At 40.5% G+C, this 25,823-nt stretch overlaps 1 protein-coding gene across 6 annotated transcripts in view; it reads right to left on the bottom strand.

The window, feature by feature from the left end:
* The window catches only part of LOC133474941 (PDZ and LIM domain protein 5-like), a 57,924-nt gene extending 41,090 nt beyond the window's left edge, over positions 1–16,834 (bottom strand). For 2 of the 6 annotated variants that reach the window (XM_061767132.1, XM_061767133.1), the window contains exons 1-3: positions 16,643–16,815; positions 14,743–14,883; positions 7,339–7,490 (exon numbers count right to left, since the gene is read on the bottom strand). In XM_061767132.1, the coding sequence (XP_061623116.1) occupies positions 7,339–7,490; positions 14,743–14,841 (251 nt within the window). In that variant the 5' untranslated portion in view covers positions 14,842–14,883; positions 16,643–16,815. Of the gene's footprint in view, positions 1–7,338; positions 7,491–14,742; positions 14,884–16,642 lie in introns of all 6 variants that reach the window. The other 4 variants (XM_061767130.1, XM_061767129.1, XM_061767134.1 and 1 more) reach the window with 4 other exon arrangements.
* Positions 16,835–25,823: the final 8,989 nt, after the last annotated feature.

The raw sequence follows: 25,823 nt of genomic DNA, 5'->3' as shown, positions 1-25,823 counted from the left end.
CTAGAAAGCTTGGCTATTTCCAGCCACCTATTCTTGCTGCACACAATTCATTCCCATGTACGCATGCTGCCCATTCGCCATTGAATTTCTCTACTGGACAAAGAAGCAATATGTTAGTCTGGTGGAGTCGTTACCAGCTCACACAGATAGCCACCACACTTCTGGGAAGACTTTCTACAGGTTTGGGAGTTACTGATTTCGATTTTTAGTTCCTATCAAAGGTCTTTATGATCTTCCCCAAACTATCCTCACAAACTTGGATGTACGGTATACGATTGTTCAAGATGAGAGATTTTAGATTCAGCTCCCATAGTCAAAAATGGTAAAGGGTATGAAAGTCACTGACCCCTTCCTCATCACATTTCCGAACCCTTGTTTTGGGTTACCAATCACAATGCTTGGGTACAGAAATGGTAGGTTTGTCATACTGCAATCCATTGGTGAGCGGGGATTTGTTACTTCTGAGACAAAAATTCTACTTTTTATTTAATATTTTGTTCTACTACTTTTGAGACAATCACTGCAATCGGGCCATTTGTAGCACTCACTGAGACTTGAGCACTTATCTCAGGTGTGAAGACAAAATGTTTTGGCTTCTTCCACGTGTTCAATATGTTTTGTATCAGGTCTCTTCGGTATAGTCCGATGTTTTTTTTGAAGCAATTCTTTTTTCATCCTATTGGAGGAGTGTCACCAAGATTTCTGACACAGAGCAGCAAATTTCACTCCAGAATGCCTAGCTAGTCCTGAGATTTCAATGAGCACTACACAGATTTTACACACCCTGTGCCAGATGCAGCAAAACAATCCCAGAACAAAGCCAGTCGTCCTTCGTATTTCACGGTAGGTATAGTGTTCTTATATTTGTACACACAGCACAAGCTCAGCCCCGGGTCAGGGCCAGCAAGGCCTTCTCTGCTGGCCAAAACACTATCAAAAGCATTGACCTCCATTTAACACCTTTATTCCAATATTTGATTGAAGAAATTGTATTATTTTAATCCCAGCATTCTGTCTTCATTTTGTGGCGTTTCTCTTGGCAGCATTGCTTCAAGTATGTGAATGTGGTTGTTTGATTTTTTTTGGGGGGGGCGGGGTCCAGATTTCAGCCTCTATATGTTTGTTTCTATGTGTTGATTGGGAACCAATGAAGATAAGGACAAATGAAATGATCTGTCTTTGAAAGATACCAATCCATCAAACTCTGCTTTAGTTACTATGGGCTTGACTATACAATCCAACCCAAGAGGCCTATGGATAGGTGGCATCTCCAGCGCACGTGCACGCACGCATGATACACATGACTGCAGCGCAATTGGCTTCCAGTACGGACTTCAAATACAATCCGGCGAGCTCGCTGTCTCTATTCCGAGAACACAATGTCAACAAAATGAAAGCATACACCCCAACCCTACATCAACTTCCCAATCAGAACCCCTCGCTGGGGACGACTCCACGCCAACTTTCTGCCCTCAAAATAACTCGAGCAGCTGTCAGGTTAAGAGTTGTACACATACATTTATGTATGTGTGGGTGGGAGGGAAGGAGAAGGGGGAGGGCTGGTTGCGTGCATGACTCAATTACCAGTGCAGCATTCACATGCAATCACTGTCTCGATGATACCTCTGTACTGTCCTAGTGCACCAATGAGTTTCCTTGTGTTTACTCAACAAAACCTAGACTGTGTTTACATGAGGACTAACAACACATTTTTTCTCGGTGCATCACGTTACTGACAATACAACAGAGGTGGGTGGGAGTTTGTGAAGTACAAATTATTTGTAAATTTATTACTGTACCCTTTCAGGTATCTGTACTGTATGTATTTTTCTGACAACTTTTTACTGCCTTTATTTACCTTTTTACTTTTATTTGCCTTTTCACTGCCTTTATTTGAAAAGATATCTTTGTACTTTCTCATTACTTTTCCAAAATAGGCTTGTTAGGTTTTTCAACCTCAAACAAGAAGTAAAGATTCAAGAAGTAAAGTCAACCGCAGTTCAGATCTTGATTGATTTATGGAGCTCTTGGGGACTGAGGGCTAATGTGAAAGCCTAAAAACCACAAGCTTTTGGCAGAACAAACAAACTTTTTGTCTAATGTAAAAATAAACATACAGGTAAGGTGTATTTTTTTTCAGTTGAAATTAGCTAATGATAAAAACCATAAATAAAATAAAACATACTTGTATTTTTTTTGCATTAGACAAATAATTTTTGATTGCCACAAGATTGTGGTTTTCAGGCTAGCACAAGAGAACGCATTCGTGACAAATAATTCTTGTCGCCAACAAAAAAGGTCATGGATGGGGAATATCTTGTTACGCATTGCCGTTAATGCTCCCTGATTCAAATTCCTTTATGTCGCTGCTGTCCCTGTGTTTTCTAATCTATAAATCCCCAAGATTTCAGTCAGTCATTCATTCATTCATTCAGTTAGTCAGTCAGTCACCTTTCTCTGTTTACATCATTTTTATGTCATGTTGTCATCAGCGGAGGTTGAAAAAAGTACAGAGCCCATTTTGACCAATTAAGGAGTAGAAAGTACAGATATCAGTTTTCACGTCAGGAGTAAAAGTAAAAAGTCCTCAGAAAATGAAAAACTCAAGTAAAGTACAGATACCTGATACAGCTACTTAATTATGGTAAAAGTATTTATATTTTGTTACTTCCTACCACCGCATAACTGGTACTTAAAAACATCTCTCACGCACACGCATAAGGCATTTTGAAGATGGGTGCTGAGACGTGAGCTTAGCATCACTGCTGACTCGTATGCAAGCTTTGTAAACCAACGCCACCGCAGGAAGGCAACGCTAAGTCCCCACGTGGAAGTCCGCCGTTACCGCACTTAGAAAAAATCTGAGTGTGATTATCCATGACTTATTATGGCCTGTCATTGTAGCTTTCCGCATCAGTACACTCCCAACCCCAACCCTTTCATGAGATGTATGTGACAAGTCCACCATTGATGCACTGGCCCACAAAGAACAACACAGTAATTATGTGGTTGGGGCTCCTTTCAGGAAGGAAGATCTAAAAAAAAACAACAAAAAAACAACACAAAAGATACTTCCAAACATTTGTTCATTGTGTGATATCTTGTTTACGCAAAGCAGGGATTCTTTTCCTGACATATTGCGACGTGCCTCCTTATACCCGAAGGCGTTTCAGGTGAATTATATTTGATTTTTAATGGCCGTATTAAATTCGCACATGCATGCAAGCCCATTAAAAAAAAGTCCTGTGGCGAATGGTGCATTTAATTTAATAAAAAAACCAAATAAACAACAAGAGTAGAACGGTGAAAAATAAAAGGTGGTTTTCTTGCATTCCAGGGTGGTTGAGGGGAAAATTTTTACTATCAGTTTATAGTGGACCTCCAAAAATCACTGTAATTTTCCCAAAAAAAATTCCTATCCCTAAAACCTTTTTCTAAACTGTTTTACATGAGACATTGTTCACACTTTCAAATGTTTCCCATTTGGCTGTCATCAAAATACAGACAAGGAATAAGGATGAAGAATTACAGCACACTTTTTATCCAAATGTTTTAAGCCTTGCTGAACTCAACAAATTGAAGCCAATTACGACTTCCGTTACCGTGATAACTAAGGGTGACTTCTTGAGACCAGAGTCTAAAAAAGTAAGTGTGAACTGCGACGTGCCCCCATTAAGACAGCATCTATTTCATTTTCACTCATAGAAGCGGCACTTCACCACCAATCCACCAAATTGCTCTTGTGAAATAGTGTGCGGAGGTTATTTATATTGTGATGGATATTTATTGGTAATGCAGTCTAACAAAGTTTAAGAGGGGGCAGCCAACACTAAAACAGAGAACAGAGCAAAGAACACCAAAAAAAAATTACAGAATTAAAACAATATCAAACAGTATGACTATTTTAACATTCAAACTTTAGTATAGCGTTGTATGTTTAAGGGGTATAGCCTTTATCTGTTCTCATTCATGGCCCTTGCAATTAACATCTGAAAGTGCATCGGCGACTGTGGCTTTTCTTGCCCACATGCAAAGGGCATTACAGCACTTTAATTTGCTCAATCTTTTTTTTTTTTCACTCCACTGAAGCTCACTTGTAACTCAGATTTTGGCTTGCAACACAAAGCAAAGAAGCATCCAAACAATGGTCCGTAACTAAAATAAAACCTTAAGTTAGGGCACTCGTAAGCCAACATACCGTTGTATTTGTGTACAAGCAACCGAAGAGTGAATTTTCATTAATTTGTCCCCTGTAAATAACATTTTAAAATCCTTACAGGTAAGTGTAGCGAGGCCACTGTGTAATTCAACTAAATGAAAGTTCAACTAAAAGTACTCACCCTTTAAAGACAGGCTTTTGTTTGACTTTCAAGGCATTTTGTGTGTGTGTGTGTGTGTGTGTGTGTGTGTTGAGTTGAACTTCTCTTCCTCCTGAGGAGTTTGTCGTCGTACGCCACTAGAACAACAACAAAGCAGCCTTGCCTTGCGAAGCAGCCCAATTAAGCTGTTGAAATGTTTTGAGGACACAATACCAATGGGACTCGCAAAGCACTTGCTGACAAATTCTTGGAATGAGTACTGGATATTAATTAATCATGTGCCTAACTGTTAGCCGAAATGTCTTTGATGGGTTATGGTCTAGTTTTACTCAAGGATAAAGTGACATGGTAAACACAATATCGGTAATTCAAGCCGAATGGGGGAAAAAAACCTACTGCCACTGATAAGTGCATACATCCCGTCGGCCTATTAAAACAAGGCTTCTTGCTAATTTTCGAATACCAGCCATACTTGGGAGGTTGTTATTAAGACGCTGAAGTTGCTGAACAGTGGTCAGATGCTAGAGTCATATGCGCTCCATATGTGTTAGAGTAGAAGAAGATAGCAGCAGCTGCTTTCACTGGAAGTATCTCATCAAATTGAATTTAGAACGACAATGAGGGTGAGAATGGAAAAAATCATTAGGTCTTAGAGTTGTATTTTGTATTAGCGCGACATTCTTAGCATACTGATGTTATGACACCTGCTGCCCGACATTTGGAAGTGAATGAATGCGTTTTCCGTCAACGTGAGTGTTTTTATTTGTGCATTGTTTGATTCCACTTTTTTTGGCCTTTCAATGCACATTTCTTTAGCTGATTAACCTAGCGTGCCGAGTCCATTCAGAAACAATTTGTACACTCGTACAAATGCCCCAAGGGTTTGTATGATTGGTAAATCGACAAACAATTTTGAAAGTCACACCAAGACTTCACTTGAAGTCAAAATAGAGCCATGCTAGCCGAAAGTGTAGTAGCTACAGCAATGAGCGAGAATAGCGTCGTTGACAGCTAACATTAGCTGCTAGCTCTAGCCGGCTATCCACCGACTGGCTAGTTGCTATTGGCGTCTTCACTTGTGATCAAAGATCATCAAATTAGTGGTTTAAGTTGTATAGTTTGAAGCTCAATCCAAATTTGCAAGTCACTGTGAGTCGCGCATGACGTCAGCCAAACTTGTGAGACCTCTTTTTTGGACAGACCAAAATGAAAACTTATTAATTTCACCAGTACCTATAAAACGCGCTGTTAAATCACCTTCCTTTTCACTTCGCATTACGTGTCTGTCAGGCATATTTCCATATTAACTAGTGAAAGGATTGTTGTTGACTTTTAAGGTTCTGTAGTTCCATTTTTCATTGTCGTCCTCACTCTCTTCTCCACTCTCATTGTCACATCCCTCTCACTAAATCATCTTCTTTAGTTGGAAAAGCAATAACAACCTGTAAACCTTTTAGAATATGCGCGCATCACATTGACAAAACATGAAAACTAACAAAGTTTGGGACCATAATGGCCCTTTTCTGTGACGCATTTAAAGCCTAAAGTCCAGATGTTGACTAAGGCGTGACCATGTTTGAATACACAGAATGTCTCGTCCAGCAGTGCCAATGAGTGTCTAGCAACGCTGACAAAAAAACCTCAGGCTCATAAGTCGGAGCCATCTGTCCTTAATCAGGCCGCTTGATCATACAGTGTTAATAAAGACGATACTGGGACCACCGGGTGGTTCCAATAAAACATGACTTTGTTTGACTAACAACAGATAACCCTTTGAACGCTCTCCCGAATACAATGAGAACACCCTTCAGAAGCTTTGATCAATAATAGTACACTGACACGGTACAGCAAACCTCCACTATATAGATTTCCAAGATTTTCAGGCGATCGTTTTACAGTATACAGGCACGTCCAAATTTAGTGCTGTGCCCCTGTAGTGTAACACCACGACATTCCAGGCAGCGCTTCCCGCAGAGCAGAGTAATACAGTAGCATATATGCTTATGAGTATTTTTGCATGCTCTGCTTGTTTGTGTTGCTGCTCCATTCGTGTTAAAGTAGTAGTTTTATCATTACAGTAACATCTATGCTAATTCCCATCTATGGCATTTCACATTATATGTTAGCATTAAGCTAACTTTTGTTGGCCCAACAACTTCTCAACTTCTCCTTTTGTTTCCTTAAAGTGATGTTATATGACAGGGGCATTGCTAGGGCTATCTTTAGGGGGGCTGAAGCCCCCCTAAAATGTTTTTGGCACCCACAAAATGATTTGGTTGTATGTGGTTAGGGCCAAGCTTTAGTACCTTAGAGTCCCCTAAAACCAATGTGAAGCCCCCCTAAAGGATTTTGTAGTTCCCCAAAAATTGTCCCCCCCGATCCCCATCAATGAAATGTACCGGCACACGCAGTATACGACAAAATGTACAGGCCAAAGAATGCCCTCTTTCACAGGTGGAGAATATCCACCTGCAGCTGCCCGCACCCTCAAACACCCCCCCCCCCCCCACCCAACCACCTTGCTCAAACCACGTTTAAATACTGGCGTAAGGTAGACAGACCACTAGTCTAACACGGTTTTGGTGAATTAATCGGTGCGCAGGCAGACAGATACTGAGCTGCGCAGACATTTAAGCCGACAGCAGTTACCGCTAGCTCATTCTGTATTTGGTAAGGGTACCTGTTGGCACACCAGCTAAGAGCAGTGACGGTGCTCCCCTCAGGCATGGATAGCTGCGATTACGCATCATCCTCTTCCACACAGAGATGTCTCCTTCGAGACTGTCATGCGCCACATTTAAAAGGAATGAATGAGATGAAGCACTTTGATTGGCTGCGAATGAAGTCGGCTGTAAGCCACCCACAGTGGTGCAGCCCGCCCATTCTCGGATCCACTGGGCTGCGCTGGTCTGCAAAATTACCAACACCGGTCTGACCCGCCCCTGGGGCACAGTTGCCCCGCCTGACGTGCCAGATTTACACTGTTCGTGAAAATAGGGTTCTGAGTCTTGTGACTTACTTCTGTAAGGTGAGGCTGAGGTTGCCTGTGCAGTTCTTGATCTTGTTCTGGGCCTCCAGGTGGTTCATCCCCTCAGTGGCAATGCCGTCGATGGACAGAACCGTATCTCCGATAGCGATGCCGCCTTTAACCGCTTTACCGCCGTCATTCAGCTGCACAAATGAAATAAGCACAAGTTGTTTGAATCATTTAGGACCACTCCGATTAACATAACATATAAAAGGCCAACACACGTTCGTGTAATTATTAGATTTAGGGTTAGATTTGAGTTTTTGGAGTTATGGGTTTGGTTTGAAATGTTAAAATTCAAACTAACAGTGTGTAGGTTGGACTGAAAGAACAAGACAGGCCTGAACTATTTGTCTAAACATTCATCTTGCAGTTGGATTTGAGTATCAATCCTCAACAACTATAGAAATGATCCCTGAAAGTATAGTCTAAGTATCAATCCTCACCTGTTCAGTCACAAGTTTGACTGAGGAGCTAAAGACTGAGATCAAATATAAAAGGAGCTCAAGTACAACAAGACGAGGCAGGATATGTCACTGGCTTTTCCAAAGCAGAATCCCAGGGAACCTATAACACGTAAGAGGTTAAAATCTTTGCCCTTTCGAAGACCCCAGAGTTGACAGGAGTGCAGTCAGGGGTATAGGGTAACATAATTTCGATCACCAGCTAACCAGAGCTTCGAACCAGTTAAAAGCACGAATGCCATCGCACCTATTAAAAAAACACTGTTAAAAAAGTCACACTGGATTTATGGGGCAGTATGCAAAAACAAAGCAGTTTATAGTCTTTGAAGAAACACCATGTAAGTCTTGGTTTGAATGGGTACCTTGACATCGAGTGGTATCTTGACTTACAAGTGCCCAGCTTACTTTTTGTTGGTCCAACAACTTCTCAACTTCTCCTTTGGTTTCAAACAACATGTTATGAGCTGTAGCTTCGTTAAAAGCAATTTATTTCTTTGCATTCACTTTTTGTATTTTAATAATTTCATACAGTGTCATGTGGATTTTCTTAATGGAATAAAACAAGTTGTGGTGTTTTTTTTGGGGGGGGGGGGCTGGAATGGATTAATTGCATTTTAATTTGGTAAAATTCTCACTACCATGCAATATGAGCCTATTTTAACATTTCTTCTACTGTCCAGCACCAAAACACAAGTTAAAAAAACTTACGTAAGCACTTTGTAATATTAACCAGACTACTTCTTATCAGCAGACTGAGGGTGGACAGTAACGTGCGTAGGATGTTACACCCTGCTTTGCTTGTCTACCACACCAAAGAACTGCACTGGAAAACCCAAATAAGAGTTGTTGAATCTATAAGATGGCGTTTGATGTCGTTTATCAGCCTTTACGTACTTTGCAAGGGTGGCTCTGGCATTTTCTTAGCTACTCAAAGGTTCAGAGTGTGAGTGTCCAAAGTGGCAGTGAGTTCATTTGTTTCTTTTGACACAATGATAAACGGACCACACGCACACATAAGTGACGCTAATGTCTCCCCTTGCAGCCAATTCATTTAATCCAATGGCTTCTACTAGAAAGTATACAGTAGATGAAATTATAGTTTTTCTGCACTCTTCTGCAATATCATCCCACGCACATATATAATATACATATGGTGTATATATAAAGAAAGACAAGACACTTGGGCAGGGCTAATAAAAGAGACTCTACAGCCCGGGATTAGTGTTAATGCTCTGTGGCCCCCAACCATTTATAGTCATATATGCCCAACACACACACACACACACACACACACACACACACAAACTCACTCACACGTCCCAACACTGAGAGCAGGAAGAGGTTCTGATTTGACCTTAATTTACCTCAAAACACCCCAAAAAGAGACCATACATAGAATTACATAGAATTAGAATGTGCAAGATTCGGTTGTATTATTTCCTATTTATTGGTCATCCCAAACACAATATTAACCCATCAAGAATTTACACGCAGGAAATATGTGGCTTTTGATACAGATAGATATAGGGATTCCCAAAACCGGGGCTGTGCGAGATTAAAAAGTGTGGCGATCTGTTCACCTAGTTTTATTTTGTGTGTGTGTGTGTGTGTGTTTGTGTGTGTGTGTGTGTGCTTGTGTGTGGTGAGAGCGGTGCGCAAAGCCAGTTGGGATGTTGAAGGGGCTGCGTGGCTGAAAACTGAAGTAAAGTTCTGCATGGGCCAGAAGTTCGACCTGGGTCAGCTGCTTGCAAGGCAGCTATACTTACCACTTTATCACCGATGCCACGAACATGTCAATGTGTAGTCGACAGCGAGTGGATTAGCCACGTTCCAATCGGGAAAACTCATGCCCACGTCGGGAGAACAGTGAAACACAAACACAATGAGCAAATACAGGTTCACTGTAATAGGTTCATAAGTTCAACGCTGGGTTTCAAAACAATGTCAACGCATTAATCGATTGAAGCAATGTAGTCCACAGGGATCAGTGTGTTTTTCCGAGCCACCACCATTCTCTTGGGGTAACTGTCCAACCCAAGAGATTAAGAAAAGCACATTCCGCGTGTTAAAGTTCACGTTTGACCTTCCGAACAACCCTTCCAGCAATGTTGGCTTTCAACACTCTTGATTCTGAACGCTTTGAAGAAAATAATCGGATCTCAGCCTGTAGCGATGAGAACATTTTGGGAGCTCTACAATATAATTGGAGTGCTTTGAATAATGCACGTTTTTCGGCAAAAGGAGTGACTGTGATGACGGCAAAGGCTTCTTGACACGCAATGACTTTGAAGCAGCACATAAAAATGTTACAAATCTGTCTACAGCCACGTCTCTACCAATGTTAATAGTATAATGACAGTCCCTACTTAATTATTCAAGACTGAAAACGCTGAAAGGACCATTTTACTTCTTTCCAGGTGTTGGCTCCAACATGCCTATTAGAAAAAATTGTAAACACAAGAGTGTGGCACCGGTGACCCACCAGGAACGCACAAGCTGTTCATATGTGCTAAGAATGTTTGCGTTTTACTATGACAATCAAATCACTGAGTCCCCGCTGTGAATGCCGGCTTGTTCTTTACTAGTTTTTGCGACGCACAGTTTACCCTTTACGACTTGAAAAATCTCAATTTGTCGATACCGGTCCTGTGGGGAAGGACTTTAATAGGACCGCTTTCAGTTGCGTCATTCTTTTCCATTCAAAGGTCCATTTTCAGAGTAGTCGTTAAATAAGTTTAAATGTGTGGGTAAAACTTGAAAAAAAATGTGTATTAAATCGTCTCTCCAGATCGCTCATTTTCACCTATTGCAGGTGGGTCTGAAAGTTGTCTCCTAACTGACTACTATGCCCATCCAGTTAACATAATTGCCGATCTGTCAACAAAATAAAACTTCAATTCTGCCCTCCATGAAGTGAAATGAACCCGTCTGAAAACAACGAGGCCTACTGACAGGTGAAAGGTATTTCAAGCCACTTTGGGTTGGTATGTGTGACACCGATACGGCTTTTCCAGCAGATCAGTCCGTCCATTACCGCCGAAGACAGAAGCGTCTGCCATGAGCTTATCAGATAACTTTCAATATATATATATATATATATATATAGGGAATATTTTTCAAACTTTTAATGCCAAAATGTCTTTACTATTGTGTCCCAAATGAAGTTTCATGATTTGTAACATGTTTTCTGAAGATGCTAATTACATTTTTGGATATCAAGGATTTTTTTTCTCCTATTGCTTAATATGCCTTTTCCATAAAAACTAGCACAAACGGATGAGTAGTTAAGATCATTTATCTACTTCAGTTTATGCAAATTCATTTAAATGGAGACAACAGATTTGCCATACGAGTAAATTGAGTCAGGTTGATTACAGAATGGATTAAACTCATAAGGTACCACTATATTAAAAAAAAAAAAAAGAAAGAAATCCTTACAAAATGATGACAAACAAAAGAATGTCTAGACTCTAATGGGTGGGTGTGGCTGTGGAAACTGACCTCTGAAACGATGGGACTATTCTTAGAAACTAAATACATACATTCTCCCGAGACGTTTACTGTATCTTTGTGTGTGTGTCTGTGTGTGTGTGCGTGTTTTCATGTGAATCCATTAAATGAGCTGCACTTGGGAAGGTTTAAATAAAAGATACACTGTGTAAATTTAGATGGGATGGAAGGCAGACCATTTTGATTTTGACGTAATGGGGCTTGTCCTTGAAAATGTAAAAAGTCAATGGCTATCACGAAGGAGAGTTTTAACGATTATTCACAATAACACATCTGTGACTAAAATATTGCATGCATCAAGGCCTGATATAAAATGTGACCTTTGCATTGGGAACAAGGAGCAAAAACAGAATGGAATATTTGATGAATCTATTTAATAGTCATTATGACTGACTGGCGATTAAGGGTGTAAAATGGGGTGCACTACTGAGGGGGATGCATCCGGCACTGAGTGTTTTAAATCTGTGCAGGGTGCAATGAAATCTCAGGACTATCAAGGCATTCGAGAGCAAAATATTCTGCCCAGTGTGAGAAAGCTCGGCCTCAGCTCCTGATCAATGACCCAAAACAAAGTTCAAAACAGCCAAGAATGGCTAAAATAAAACACTGGCTATATTCTGAAATGGCCTTCTATGAGTCCTGACCTAAATCCTATTGAACATCTGCGGAATGTAAAATTGTTTTGACAACATTGAACATAAAAACCAATTACCTGACTGTTACAAATGTGATAACTATATAAAGAAAGAATGACAAAGCGTCTTCAGAAAGAAATGTTTCATAGACACTGGCACATAAACAGGAATTCAGAACATTGAAAAGAAGAAATCAAAACCTATCAATGAATGCGTTGATTTTTAATTCCCCCCCATAATCGATAAGGATATTTAGTCAAATGCCCTTCCATACAGCATGTTGAGAGGTTCTGGGTTCGAATCCAGTCTTGAGTTCGCATGTACTCTTGGTGAGGCCAGGTTTTCTTTGGGTACTTCCTTCCAACACTCCTAAAACATCCATATGTACCTCTGCGATATCACATTTTTTAAGTGATCGTTTTTGTATGGACTTTTACAGTATACTACTGTAATGCACTTTTCAGCCATTTTTTTAAACACTGGAAAAACAGTAAAACGTATAAACACAAAGAGCACACTCACACAGGAACTGCTGTAAGTCACAGCCACACCTAGACTCTCACATGCAGACTTCCCAACGTCACATGCGTGAACAGACACTACAATACGTACAGTATTTTCCATACATTTTATGTTTTCAATTACGTTTGGTTTTTTTTCTTTGTTAAAATGTGTTTACAGTGTGTTTAAAAAGTGTACCTTAATAAGTTTAAATGTGTTTTAATAAGCTTACATTTGTTAAAAGGGAGTATGAGGCGTGAAACTATTTTTAAAATGTTTTTACATAATCTCTCTACATTGTGGATTCTCAGCTGGTCTGGAATATAGCCATGCAATAAATGGTGGTTCACTGTATAGGCTTATACAGGTCTTATAGTACATGGCTTGCGCTTTTTAGGGACACCCTCGCAGTTTTGATTGACTTCATCCCAACTTCTCTGGGAATGAGAAACACACACACACACACACACACTACAAAACAAAAAACACAAACACACAACTGTGGTTAAAAAGACGAGAAAAATCACATGGCTTCAGTTAGTGGGAAAAGTATCACATCCAAAGTAATAATAACACAAGATGGCGACCCAAAGGGGCCTCGCGGGGCACTGGAATAAGAGCAGGGCCAGTCGTTCATCATCGGGGCTCATGTTGCCATTAGCCTGCACTCTGCCAATTTTAGTCATTTGTTGGAGCGTCTGTAGATTTGGATTAGAACTGCATGTGTACTTTATCACACTGAGAGCTGTTTCGAATAGCATCCACTTTGGCAAAAATACACACCTCCCTCAAATACAGTGATCCCCCGTTTAGCGCGGGAGCTGCATTCCAGACCCACCGTACCACATGCTTTAAACCTATAGTATTTAACTTCTTTCGCCTCCTGGGGTGGAATTCTGCATGACAACAACAAAGCCGTCGCTTCAGTGTAATGTAAGCTTTCCCTTGTATGTGATTCTACATTTGTCTTCTGTTTTGAAGGACAGCTGACAGAAAAAAATGTATTCTTTGGAATCAGAAGAGGCAAGTGATGTAAATTCCTTTCATTGCTGCATTTTGTGTATCCACCGTTTGGTGCTAAGAGGTCCTCAGAAAGACACGAACAGTTTGTTCATGGCAATTATTGTTTTTGTTTACACGGTAATTATTGTATGATTACTTTCTGCTGCACAAATATGTAAAATGCTATGTTTAGTGAGCTTTTGCAAATAGGGAAAAACGGGTCCGTCATTGCAACACCATGTGGGCCAGTGTAGGAATATCACCGGTCGACACGAAACATAAAAGATCAAATATTGAAAATACAGCAAGATGATAGACGAGCTGATAGGCTTAATCAGCATTGTGTCATGTCCTCTTTTAACAAAAAAAATGTTGACTCAAGTGCTCCAGCTTTAAACACATTTATATTTATTAAAACACGATAAAACCTATTAAACACCTTGTAAACATGTTTGAACACGCAAAAAACTGTATAGAAAATACTGTATGTGTTGTGAGTGTCGAGGCGTGAGCTGTCGGCGACAGCAGCTCCTATGTGAGTGTATTTGTGTCTGATTCTTTTTACGGCACCCAATAAACTTGTGGTAAGTTGTCTATGTTTTTTCAACTGATTTTGGACAATTTTGCATCGTTGAATCCAAAAATGCCCATTTCCGTTTTCTCGTTCAGGTTAGGTTTTCATGCCAAGTTAAGTTTTTATTAAACAAATGTTACAAACTTTTCTTATTGATTGAATAGTAGACATTGATAAGTAAGTAAGTACCTGTAAATTTCATGTTAAATCCTCATTGTTCAAAATTCAGGGCATGAACCTCTATTTATTTGAACCTCTAAAGTGAAAATAACTGTACATGTAAACAAAAACGTGGCCATAATTCAGAAAGTTGACCTGATTGATTATTTGAATTCAGCACATCAGACTTGTCCTAATTCAGCTAAAAGAAAAAAAACAACAACAACATTGTAATCAAAATAAAATGCCCCTTAAAGTCACACATCCAACACACGAATACTAGAGTATGTACAGTTAGCAGTAGTCTTATTCCTGTCCATCCATTTTTCTTTATGAAAAAAAAAAAAAAATGGGGGTGTTTTTTGGTGGGGCTGGAATGGATTAACAGCATTTCAGTTTATTTTAATTGGGGGAAATTGATCTGTTATACAAGTAAATTGAGCTACAGTAACTTGCAAGTCGAGGTACCACTGTGCTACAAATAACTAAATTACTTTCTAATTGTGTGTTTGTATGTAATCTACACGTGTGAGTGTGCCTTTTGTTTTACCCTGGAGATGGTGAGGGGCAGGTTGAAGTCTTTTCCGCCTTGGAGCCGAAAGCCCCAGGGGGCGGGGCCACAGAGAGTGACGTTGTAGTTTCTGCTCATGGTTTTACTTGCCGCAGGTTTTTGCTATGTTGAAGGAAGCTGCTAAAGAAAAGCAATTTGACGTTGTTAAGAGGGGAGCGGGACGTGTATTGTGAATAGCTAAACATATTGGGGGGGAAAATACACATTAACTTTTCTTTTTCAAATTCTGAAATGAAAATACAAATAAGAATACAATTACTATTTAAAATAAAAGCTTGAAAATGAAAAAAAAAAATGATAAAATGGGAAATCACAATAATAACATCAAAACAAAAACTAAAAATAGTAGATAAAATGCACATATGAACTATAAAAATAAAACTTAAATAATACAAAAGAATTTGACAACTTTTTTTATTTAGATTTGTTTTAATTTTTAATCCTAAAATTAAAATGCAACTGAAAAGATATTTTAAATAACTATTTTAAAAAATCTAAAAATGTGAAATTAAAATACTAATATAAAAACAAAAACTTAAAACTAATAGATTCAATGCACATAACTAGATAATAAAAATAAACTTGAAAGATACAAAATGTAGTCTTGAGAATGAAATATAATTTCTGAAATTCAATAATATAAAAATTACTTAAATTAAAATAAATAAGGACATTTTAAAAATTTTAATTAATTAAAATATTACGGCTCTAAAAACAAACAACCACAAATTATAGAAATAATGAATAATTATTAGTAAATGCTATCAAAATTAACTATAACAAACTGAATACTGAAATTTATTATTTCTGAACACATTTAATTGGAGAAACATAGAGACATGCTGTCACTGAAGAACACAGGTTTCAAACTCAAGGCCTGGCAGCCAGATCTGGTCCGCCACACCCTTTTATGTGGCTTGCAAAAGCAAAACCATCCATCCATGCATTAACTGAGCCGCTTATCCTCACAAGGGTCGCGTGAGCGCTGGAGCCTATCCCAGCTATCATCGGGCAGGAAGCGGAGTACACCCTGAACTGGTTGCCAGCCAATCACAGGGCACATATAAACAAACAACCATTCACACTCACATTCACACCTACGGGCAATTTAGAGTCTTCAATTAACCTACCATGCATGTTTTTGGGGGGATGTGGGAGGAAACCGGAGTACCTTGAGAAAACCTACGCAGGCACGGGGAGAACATGCAAACTCCACACAGGCGAGGCTGGGATTTGAACCTCGGTCCTCAGAACTGTGAGGAAGACGCTCTCACCAGTCGTCCACCGTGCCGCCAAAAGCAAATCATTTGTGTAAATATTATTAATATTTGTTCAAACCTGTACCAAAATGTAAAATTGTCATATGTAATAAATAATACCGTTGAGATATTGCAAGCATTTTTTGTAACCAAAACCATTTTTACAGTAACTTGAACAAACTATTATCCTTGACTTCTGATTTCAAAACTAATTATCCGTAAATTTGTTGTGTATATATATATAATAATATGATGAGGCAATTAAACATTGATATGGCTTCACAGACATAATGGCCCTCTGAGAGAAATCGTAACTATAACGTGCCCCGCGACAAAAATGACTTTGACAACCCTGATGTAGAAGATGACAATACAAATTGATAGGAAATTTAATATGAATATTAGAACACAATGAACACTAGCAACTAACAAGAGATAAAGTCCCCATATAAATCTAATTTAATTGCAAAAACATATTCGGGAGAAAATTCCTGAAATGCACACCAGTTTTGTCTCTACAGAGGACACAACTAGCGTCTATAATGTAGCACAATTTATCAGACATCTTGAATGCATTATAGGCATCATTTACCCATATAAAAAAATAAAAAATACTCTACCTTTATTAGAATCCCCAGAGAGGAAAATAGCTCCTTTGCAGGCAGGTGAAGACGGTATAATACTCCCCTGGTGTCCCCTGGACAATCCCCTTCCCAGCAAACACACTGAGTGTGTGTGAAGGGGGCACGGGGGAGCAAATGCTCTTATGTATGACAGAGGGGAGGGGAGAGTGGAGGAGGAGGAGAAGAGAGTGAAGTGGGGGTGATGTGAGGTTAGGATGGGGTGGGGAGGACAAGAAATCAGGGAGACAAGTGGGGGGGGGGGGGGGGATGACATGACGGAAAAGTGTTCGGGAGCCCCGCACAGGGGGAAAACGGTGAGGGGGAGAGAGGGAAGGAGGGAGGAAGCGAAGGGACAGTTTATCTTGGGTCGAGATATTTTTGACGTGGACTCCGACCACATCATTGGAGGGAGGCGAGAGTCCATCCACACCCGTCGCTCTCTTTATCTCCCCGACCACTAATTGTCTTGACTTAGTTTTTAATGAATTATTCCAGTATTTGGCCCAAGATGGCTTCCTGTAATTTACTGACTGAACTGCTATTTTACACACAGGGAAAAGCAACACATATAAACAGCGCATACGACAATAATCAGACGCATATATTCTCTCTGTTCCGTGGGAATGACGACTATTAAACTGGCAAAACATGTTGCTTTATTACTCTTCTTCTTGCTGTTAATTACACTCCATCTCTTTCAGTCGAACCCGTTGCTGCCAAACATGTTGCAGCACAACATGGTATTACACCTTAGGCACACAACTCTAAATTAAGACTTGCCTGTGTACTGTAAAACCCCATAAAAATGAATGTCTTCAAAATCTGCAACATAGCAGGGATTAATTGTATTTACAGTGACACTTGGGACTAAATCTCCCATGGAGATGCTGTTTATAGAATATGAACCCATTCTATTGTTGTTCTTTTCCATATTTGACAGATTATTCACATTGTCAAAAGTGTTCAATAGGCTGCTGGATGTAAAAGGTGGAACAAAAAGGATTTGGGGGCCACTGGGAAATGATATCAAGCCCCGACAATAGACCGTGTGCGACAGCGTGAAACCTCAGACCTTCTGGCTGTCTCTTTGTTGTGTCCAACAATCTATTCCAGTCCCATATGCTCACCTCTCGATGATCCACGTGCTTAATGACCACAGCTTAACAGCCCCCCACACACACCCAAACACGCATATACACACAAACACCAGACAAGCCCCATCCCTTTGTGGTTTGATAATCTGCCCAACTAAATGACATTTAATGCATCACCCGTGTGAATTAAAAAGGGGGACACCAGCCCTGTATTCAGCCACCTGGCCTCTCAAAAACTCCCTCCCACACATGCTCTCATACACACACACGCACGCAAACAATGGGAAATGCTCACTTGGAGATTGTAGGTTACATATTTCAATTAGAATCAATCACAAACAATTTTCTGAATATCATTGAATACACTGAACTATGAGTAATGTCATTACCGTCATAAAATAAATTACAAATCAAATGGAAAATTTAGAGGTTTATTTTTTTTTAATTAAGGAGGACTATCACTAACTCAATCTCAATAACAATTTCAGAACCACTAAGTGTTGACCCCCCAAAAATGCGGCGTATAGTTTGGCTTGTGTATTTGTCTGCCAGTTAATCAGTCTGAACCCCCAAAAGGATCTAATCTAATCTAATCCCGCCATCCCTTTCTGTCAACACTGTCTTGTTACTGTAGTAAACCAGGGTCGATTGCAGTCTAAATCAGAACAAGTTATTACACGGCAAGTTCACTAAACACGTGTATTGTATTTGTCTGTACTGTACCACCATTTTAACTTCGAATATACACTGATCTGCAGTGGTAGGATTAGCAAAGTAAAAATATTTCGATACTGTTCTTAACTCATTCACTGCCAGCCTTCCCAGTTAACATGGATATTTGACTTCTAAAGCCGTCAATGGCAGTGAATGTGTTAAAGATCCTGTAAAGTGAACTCTGAGAGTTGTTTCTAAATAATGTATACATTTGAAGGTAATTTTCGAATATATGTGCAAAGACTGAGAACTACGTAGTGCTCAGCTGTGGAGCTACAGTACAGTGTTAAACTGTTTTTCTACCATTTCAGTTTTCCTAATTTTTGAGGCGTGGCTAAAAGACCACCCAATGACGCACTTGGGCGTCCAGCAGGAGTCGCCCCTCCCTTACCAGATAAAGCACCAGTTATCTGGCACAATTATCAGACACAATTGTGGCGTGCAAGTTAGCTAGCAATGCCTACATCTTGAAAATGCATGCTTCCTTCGGATATTCCGCTGGCGTGGCTGCTTTAGAGCACCTCGTTGTTGGCTATGAGTCTGCGCACGTCACGCAGAGACAGGTGGAAGCGCGAGCAAGGGGGTAAAAACACATTTTAAAGCAGGATTGTGAACAACACTCTTCTCTCCGGTGTGTCAAATTTAGAAGACATTTATTTTAACTTTACTGAGATTTTAAGTAAGCAGTGTGAGTACTTTGGCCACCTCTGCCCAACACTCAAACTCAAAAGCACACAAGGCCTCCAGAGATGAGCGGTGTGAGCTCACTATTTGCTGTTTATTTCTGTTCACGTTCACAGTGGAAAGTATTCCTCTGTACTCGCCGGCCAAGCGGGCGAATGTAGACAGATGGCTCAGGTCCGACGTTTGTCTATGCAAGGGAGGATGAACCCAGAAGAGATCTGGTCGCGCAGAGACGGACGGGGAAAGCACAGGTGCATAATGTTTGCGAACAATCTGGGTCAATCGTTTTCAAACGCCAAGTATAACGTTTTCTCAAGGCAATGGTGCGAACACATCAACAGTCACAGGAATTTTCAGTGTCTGCTCGTATTTTTCCTTCCACCTCCTGTTTGGAATGAACAGGTCACTAACTGTTCTGGAAAGAAAGTCAAGACAAAGCATAAAATTTTTCGGAATCTGATTATTGTTGGCAAAATTGTGGCATACAGTATTTCATTGAGGTTCATCGTTCATGCCCCCGCTGTAAAACTTTTTTTAAGCAAATGGTTTTTGTTGTTTTTTACAGTATACAGTGGTGCCTTGAGGTGCAAGTGACCCGCCTTGAGAGTTTTTCAAGAAATGAGCTGTCGTTTGGCTGAATTTTTGCTTTGACTAGTAAGCATAACTTTAGATATCAGCGCTTTATGGTGGCAGTGAATGCAACTCAATTTGCTTCAAAACAAGCAGCAGTTTTTGAGCTGACTAAAACAAGCACATAGCTTTGCCTTAGTCCGTTTAGCTTAATGTTAAGAAACAATGCAAAATGCCATAGAGGCCTAACGAGTAGCTTTGGTGTCACTCTTAACCCATGAAGCAATGGCTATTTGAACACACACAATGCTGAAGCTATATATATAGATATATATATGGCACGGTGGGAAAAACTGGTTAGCACATCTGCCTCACAGTTCTGAGGACCGAGGTTCAAATCCCAGCCTCGCCTGTGTGGAGTTTGCATGTTCTCCCCGTGCCTGCGTGGATTTTCTCCAGGCACTCCGGTTTCCTCCCACATCCCAAAAACATGCATGGTAGGTTGATTGAAGGCTCTAAATTGCCCGTAGGTATGATTGCAAATGGTTGTATGTTTATATGACCAGTTCAAGGTGTACCCCGCCTCCTGCCCGAAGATAGCTGGGATAGGCTCCAGCACGCCCGTGACCCTCGTGAGGATAAGCGGACAGAGAATGAATGGAGTGGAGAAGGATTGACTAAACCAGACACAGACACACACACACACATATATATATATATATATATATATGGTGGGAAGTAACCAAGTACAAATATTTACTAAAGCAGATTTTTCAGGTATCTACTTTACTTGAGTATTTTTTTCTTGTGATTTTTTTACTCCTGACATTTGAAAGCAGATATCAGAAATTTCTACTCTTTACTTTATCCCAATAGCCTTGTTCCATAAAGTCCCTAAAATGGCTTCTTGAAACTTTTTTGTGGGTCTACTCATGATAGACAAATTTTATGTTGCTGAGGTAGACTCAAGCTGACCTTGTGGAGCTAAGAATTTTGTGTTGTATGCCAAAGCAATGGCAAAAATGGTGCCATTAGAGGTCTGGGGTGTGGGCTCCCTCTGGTGGTGCTCAAAAGAATCACGGCCTAAGTACGGTCCAAGTGTATTTAACATAAATTATTTTCAAGTGCATTGATGATGAAATTTTGAGAAATTGTCCAGCATTATTGTGTACGTGTCTGGCTTAGTCAATCCTTCTGCACAGGATGTCATGTCAGTAAAACGTCAGTAACGTGTATATCCATATTTTGTTTTCTCTCAATCATAGGCCAGCATGCATGTTCCAGAGGGAACTCCCGAGAGGACTGTGACCCACCCTCAAATTGTCTGCAGTTCAGTGATTGTCAAAGTGTGGTATGGGTACCATTAGTATTACGCCTGCTCCCTCTATTGGTATGTGACAATCACTGAATTAAATGTTCAAAATGTAAACAATGTTCCAGTGGCTTAAACGTTTTTTTTTCATCCAGTACATTTGTTGAGTACAGTTCAGTTGTATATAACTTAAGTTCAATAGTTTAATTTAATAATTTTAGAATTCTTCGTTTCCAAATATAGTACTTTTGTGTTCAAAATATTTTAATTGAAATCATGACTTATGTATATTTTACTATATTTAACATCACTGATAATGTTCAAACTGTGTATAATTTTATAGTGGGTTAAAAAAATATTAAATATACTTTTTAAGAAACAAACTCTGCCTCGTCAATGAACACCAACTGTGATGCTACTGTATTTTAATGTCGGTCATTCTGGTGGTAGTTGGAGATCCAAGTATTTTGGATGTGGTACTTTGTGTAAAACATTTGAGAAGCACATCAAGAAGCCACATCAGCCACTTCAACTCGACCTCCTCCATTTAAAAGCAACACAATGGTGAGTACTTTCTATACTGTAGTGTCATGCTGTTCCATGTACCTTGCATCTCTTGTAGGTTCAGTAAAATGGGCGAAATCTCAATGAGATAGGGTGAGTGAATGAGCCTTCTCTATCAGTCGGTGCAAGACAACCAGAAAACAGAGAGAAGCAACTGAGCGTGCAGATAGGTATTTGGCAGGGCTTTCATAAATGGTTTGTTTTTATGCATTCTAACATGGACTGCATCACAGTTTTGTTTTATGATTGGAGCTCATCGTTTTAGGTTGCATATCAGGTGTGTACTCACACCTTGTGACTGAATTCTGCTGGATGTGTAGAGGGCAATCCTTACTCTGTTCCTTTCGTCTTTTATATTTTTAGTTTCAGGTTTTTGAGGTGATTAACTACTCCAAGAATTATGGTCCAGAGCATCAGATTATATAATATATATATATATATATATATATATATATATATATACATACATACATATACAAACATAAATGCAGAGGGTTGCTTCAGGAGGGGCATCTGAGCGTTCATCCAAAGAATTCCATACCAGATCGGTCGTTGACCGGGTTAACAGCGTCTGTTCCACCGGCGCCCTGCAGGTTGACGTCCCCGATGGAAATTCAGCTACTGTGGGTCGAAGACAAAGGAGAGGTGGAAAGCGGGTTCTTTTGGCAGAAAGAGAAGAGGAAAGCACGGAGCCTAGAATGTAATGTGGGGACTTTGAATGTTGGGACTATGACAGGAAAAGCTTGGAATTGGTTGACATGATGATTAGGAGAAAGGTTGATATATTGTGTGTCCAGGAGACCAGGTGCAAAGGCCGTAAGGTTAGAAGTTTAGGGGCAGGGTTTACATTATTTTACCATGGTGTAGATGGGAAGAGAAATGGAGTCTGGGTTATTTTAAAAGAAGAGTTGGCTAAGAATGTCTTGGAGTGAAGAGTATCAGATCGAGTGATGAAGCTGAAACTTGAAATTGAGGGTGTTGTGTATAATGTGATTAGTGGTTATTGCCCTAGAGGTAGGATGTGACCTAGAGGTGAAAGAGAAATTCTGGCATTAGCTAGATGAAGTAGTTCTGAGCATTCCAGACAGAGACAGAGTCTTGATTGGTGCAGATTGTAATGGACATGTTGGTAAAGGAAACAGGGCTGATGAAGAAGTGATGTGTACGTTTGGCATCCAGGAAAGGAACTTGGAGGGACAGATGGTGGTAGACTTTGCAAAAAGGATGGAAATGGGTTAGGGTTTTTTCCAGAAGAGGCAGCAACATAAAGTCACCTACAAGAGTGGAGGTAGAAGCACACAGGTGGATTACATCTTCTGCAGACGATGTAATGTGAAGGAGGTTACCGACTGTAAGGTAATGGTAGGGGAGAGTGTGGCTAGACAGCATAGGATGGTGGTGTGTAAGATGACTCTGGTGGTGGGGAGGAAGATTAGGAAGACAGAGCAGAGAACCATGTGGTGGAAGCTGAGACCGGACGAGTGTTGTGCAGCTTTTCGGGAAGAGGTGAGACAGGCTCACGGTGGACAGGAGGAGCTTCGAGAAGACTGGACCACTGCAGCCAAGGTGATCAGAGAGGCAGGCAGGAGAGTACTTGGTGTATCTTCTGGCAGGAAAGGAGAGAAGGAGACTTGGTGGTGGAATCTCACAGTACATGAAATCATACAAGGAAAAAGGTTAGCTAAGAAGAAGTGGAACAATTACAGCAATGATTCCCAACCAGTGTGCCATGGCACAGTAGTGTGCCGTGGGAAATTATAAAATTTTACTTAATTGCTCAAAAAAATATTTATTTACAATAAATAATGTATCTTTGGCCAGTGAGCCATAGTGACAGACAGAACAAATGAATGGTCTTCTATTACATGGCAGGAAGTACATATAGTAATTCATGTAGCCACTTTTTGTGACCTTTTTGTTTGTTGGTGTGGCGTGAGATTTTTCAATTGTAAAATATGTGCCTTGGCTTCATAAAGGTTGGAAATCACTGAATTAGAGGACCGAGGGGAGGAGAAAGGAATACATGAAGATGCCACGCAGGGCAAAGGCCAAACAAGAGGCATATTATGACATGCATGCCTGGTTGGACACTCATGGAGAAAAGGATCTATACAGGTTGGCCAGACAGAGGGATAGAGATGAAAAGGATGTGCAGCAGGTTAGTGTGGTAAAGGATAGAGATGGAAATGTGTTGACTGGTCCCAGTAGCGTGCTGGATAGATGGAATAATACTTCAAGCAGTTGATGAATGAGGGAAATGAGAGAGAAGGGAGAGGAGAAGAGGCAAGTGTGGTAGACCAGGAAGTAACAATGATTAGTAAACGGGAAGTTAGAAAGGCATTATAGAGGAGGAAAATGGAAAGGCATTTGGTCCTGATGACATTCCTGTGGAGGTATGGAAGAAGTAGTTTCATATATCCTATATTAAGACAATGGGTATAATCTGAAATCTTGCTAAACACAGAAACCGATGTATATCCTAATAATCCATCCATCCATTTTCTGAGCCACTTCTCCTCAATAGGGTCGCGGGCATGCTGGAGCCTATCCCAGCTATCATCGGGCAAGAGGCGGGGTACACCCTGAACTGGTTTCCTGCCAATCGCAGGGCACGTACAAACAAACAACCATTCACACTCATATTCACACCTACGGGCAATTTAGAGTCATCAATTAACCTACCATGCATGTTTTTGGGATGTGGGAGGAAACTGGAGTGCCCAGAGAAAACCCACGCAGGCACGGGGAGAACATGCAAACTCCACACAGGCGGGGCCGGGGATTGAACCCCGGTCCTCAGAACTATGATGACCCGCAACCGTCACCCTTACCCAAGCCAACCAGCTCCCCAAAGGATGTGCGAATGTACGTGATGCATTGAAAAACCGCGGGGGAAAACATGGCGGGCCAGAGAGCAGGCCGGAGTGACGGGACACCGGGTCTCCTCCCCAACCCGACACTGCTGTCCCCCCACTAACAGGTGTGTGAGACATTAGAGCTGGAGGACCGGCAGGGCAGAGAAGGACACCCTCACAGCCCGTGCAAGAGACGAGCAATGACCAAGGCAGAGCGTCCCGAGGGGGAAGAGGATGTCACAGGCCCGGGGTGCAGCAGAGTTTGTGGGCTCCCCTTGCTAACTACTACAGCAATCAGAATGAGAAAAGGTGTTTCTATTGATTTTTAGTGATTTCACCAAAAGCCTTGGGCGTGTAACTTGTAGACGGTCCCTGGCGAATGTCACCCATGAACCGGGCTGCCATACAAGCCGACTTGATGACGTCACAATTCAAACAAGCCAGCGGCAGTGCCTTTGTGACGAGATCATTCATGAGCAATCACATTTGCACATGCAAAACTATATCAATCAGATTATTGTAGGGATTAGACAGAATACCGAAGCTTTTAAAAAAATTAGGAAATGCGAGCGGTCATTTCCTGCTCTTTGAGTGACAACTTCGTATTGCACGCAGACAGCTGCAGCGGGGGACACACGGATGTAAATGCACGTATTGTACAACCACTTGAACCGAACGAGGCTAAAAGTGATGAGAAGTGTCCTTTTCATTGTTATTTGGGACAGCTCAACCCATGAGAAAATTCCTGGTTTCTTATTATCACTTAAGTCATTATTGTTTTTATAAATTACTGTAGTAATTACTGACTTTGTGGATCTACGGGACTGCCTAAACTACACTCAACATTTCAACACACCCACCTGACTAAAAGTATTAATCCAGTTCTGAATGAGATGTATAGGACCCCCTGGAAATCTTTGGATTTATGTGTATGCTAAACTTTGTGCCATGGAGGGACCTTATTTCCACACATAAATATATCGCCCGACAATGTCACGGAAAATCTAATTGATCCAGCTAAACTAGAATAACAAAAGTAGCTAATTTCCCTCACAAGATGAATAAAGTATCTATCTAAGCTACTAAGGTTGAATTGAGCCTCAAAAAGAAAAACACAGTTTTAAAATTTTGTAATTGCACTTTCTTTTATATTTAAAAAAAAAAAAAAAAAAAAAAAAATGTACCAGCATTACCAGATAACTATTAACCCCTTATTGCTCAGTGACTGTTTTTTGTCAATGTCTTTATGTCTCAAAAGTGTTCTCTGTCAATTGACAGAGAACACTTTTCTGTCTGTTGTTGTACTAGAGCGGCTCCAACTACCGGAGACAAATTCCTTGTGTTTTTTGGACATACTTGGCAAATAAAGATGATTCTGATTCTGA

Source organism: Phyllopteryx taeniolatus, chromosome 3 (genome assembly GCF_024500385.1).
Source record: "Phyllopteryx taeniolatus isolate TA_2022b chromosome 3, UOR_Ptae_1.2, whole genome shotgun sequence".
Taxonomy (NCBI): domain Eukaryota; kingdom Metazoa; phylum Chordata; class Actinopteri; order Syngnathiformes; family Syngnathidae; genus Phyllopteryx; species Phyllopteryx taeniolatus.
This window is presented reverse-complemented; position numbering and strand designations above follow the sequence as displayed.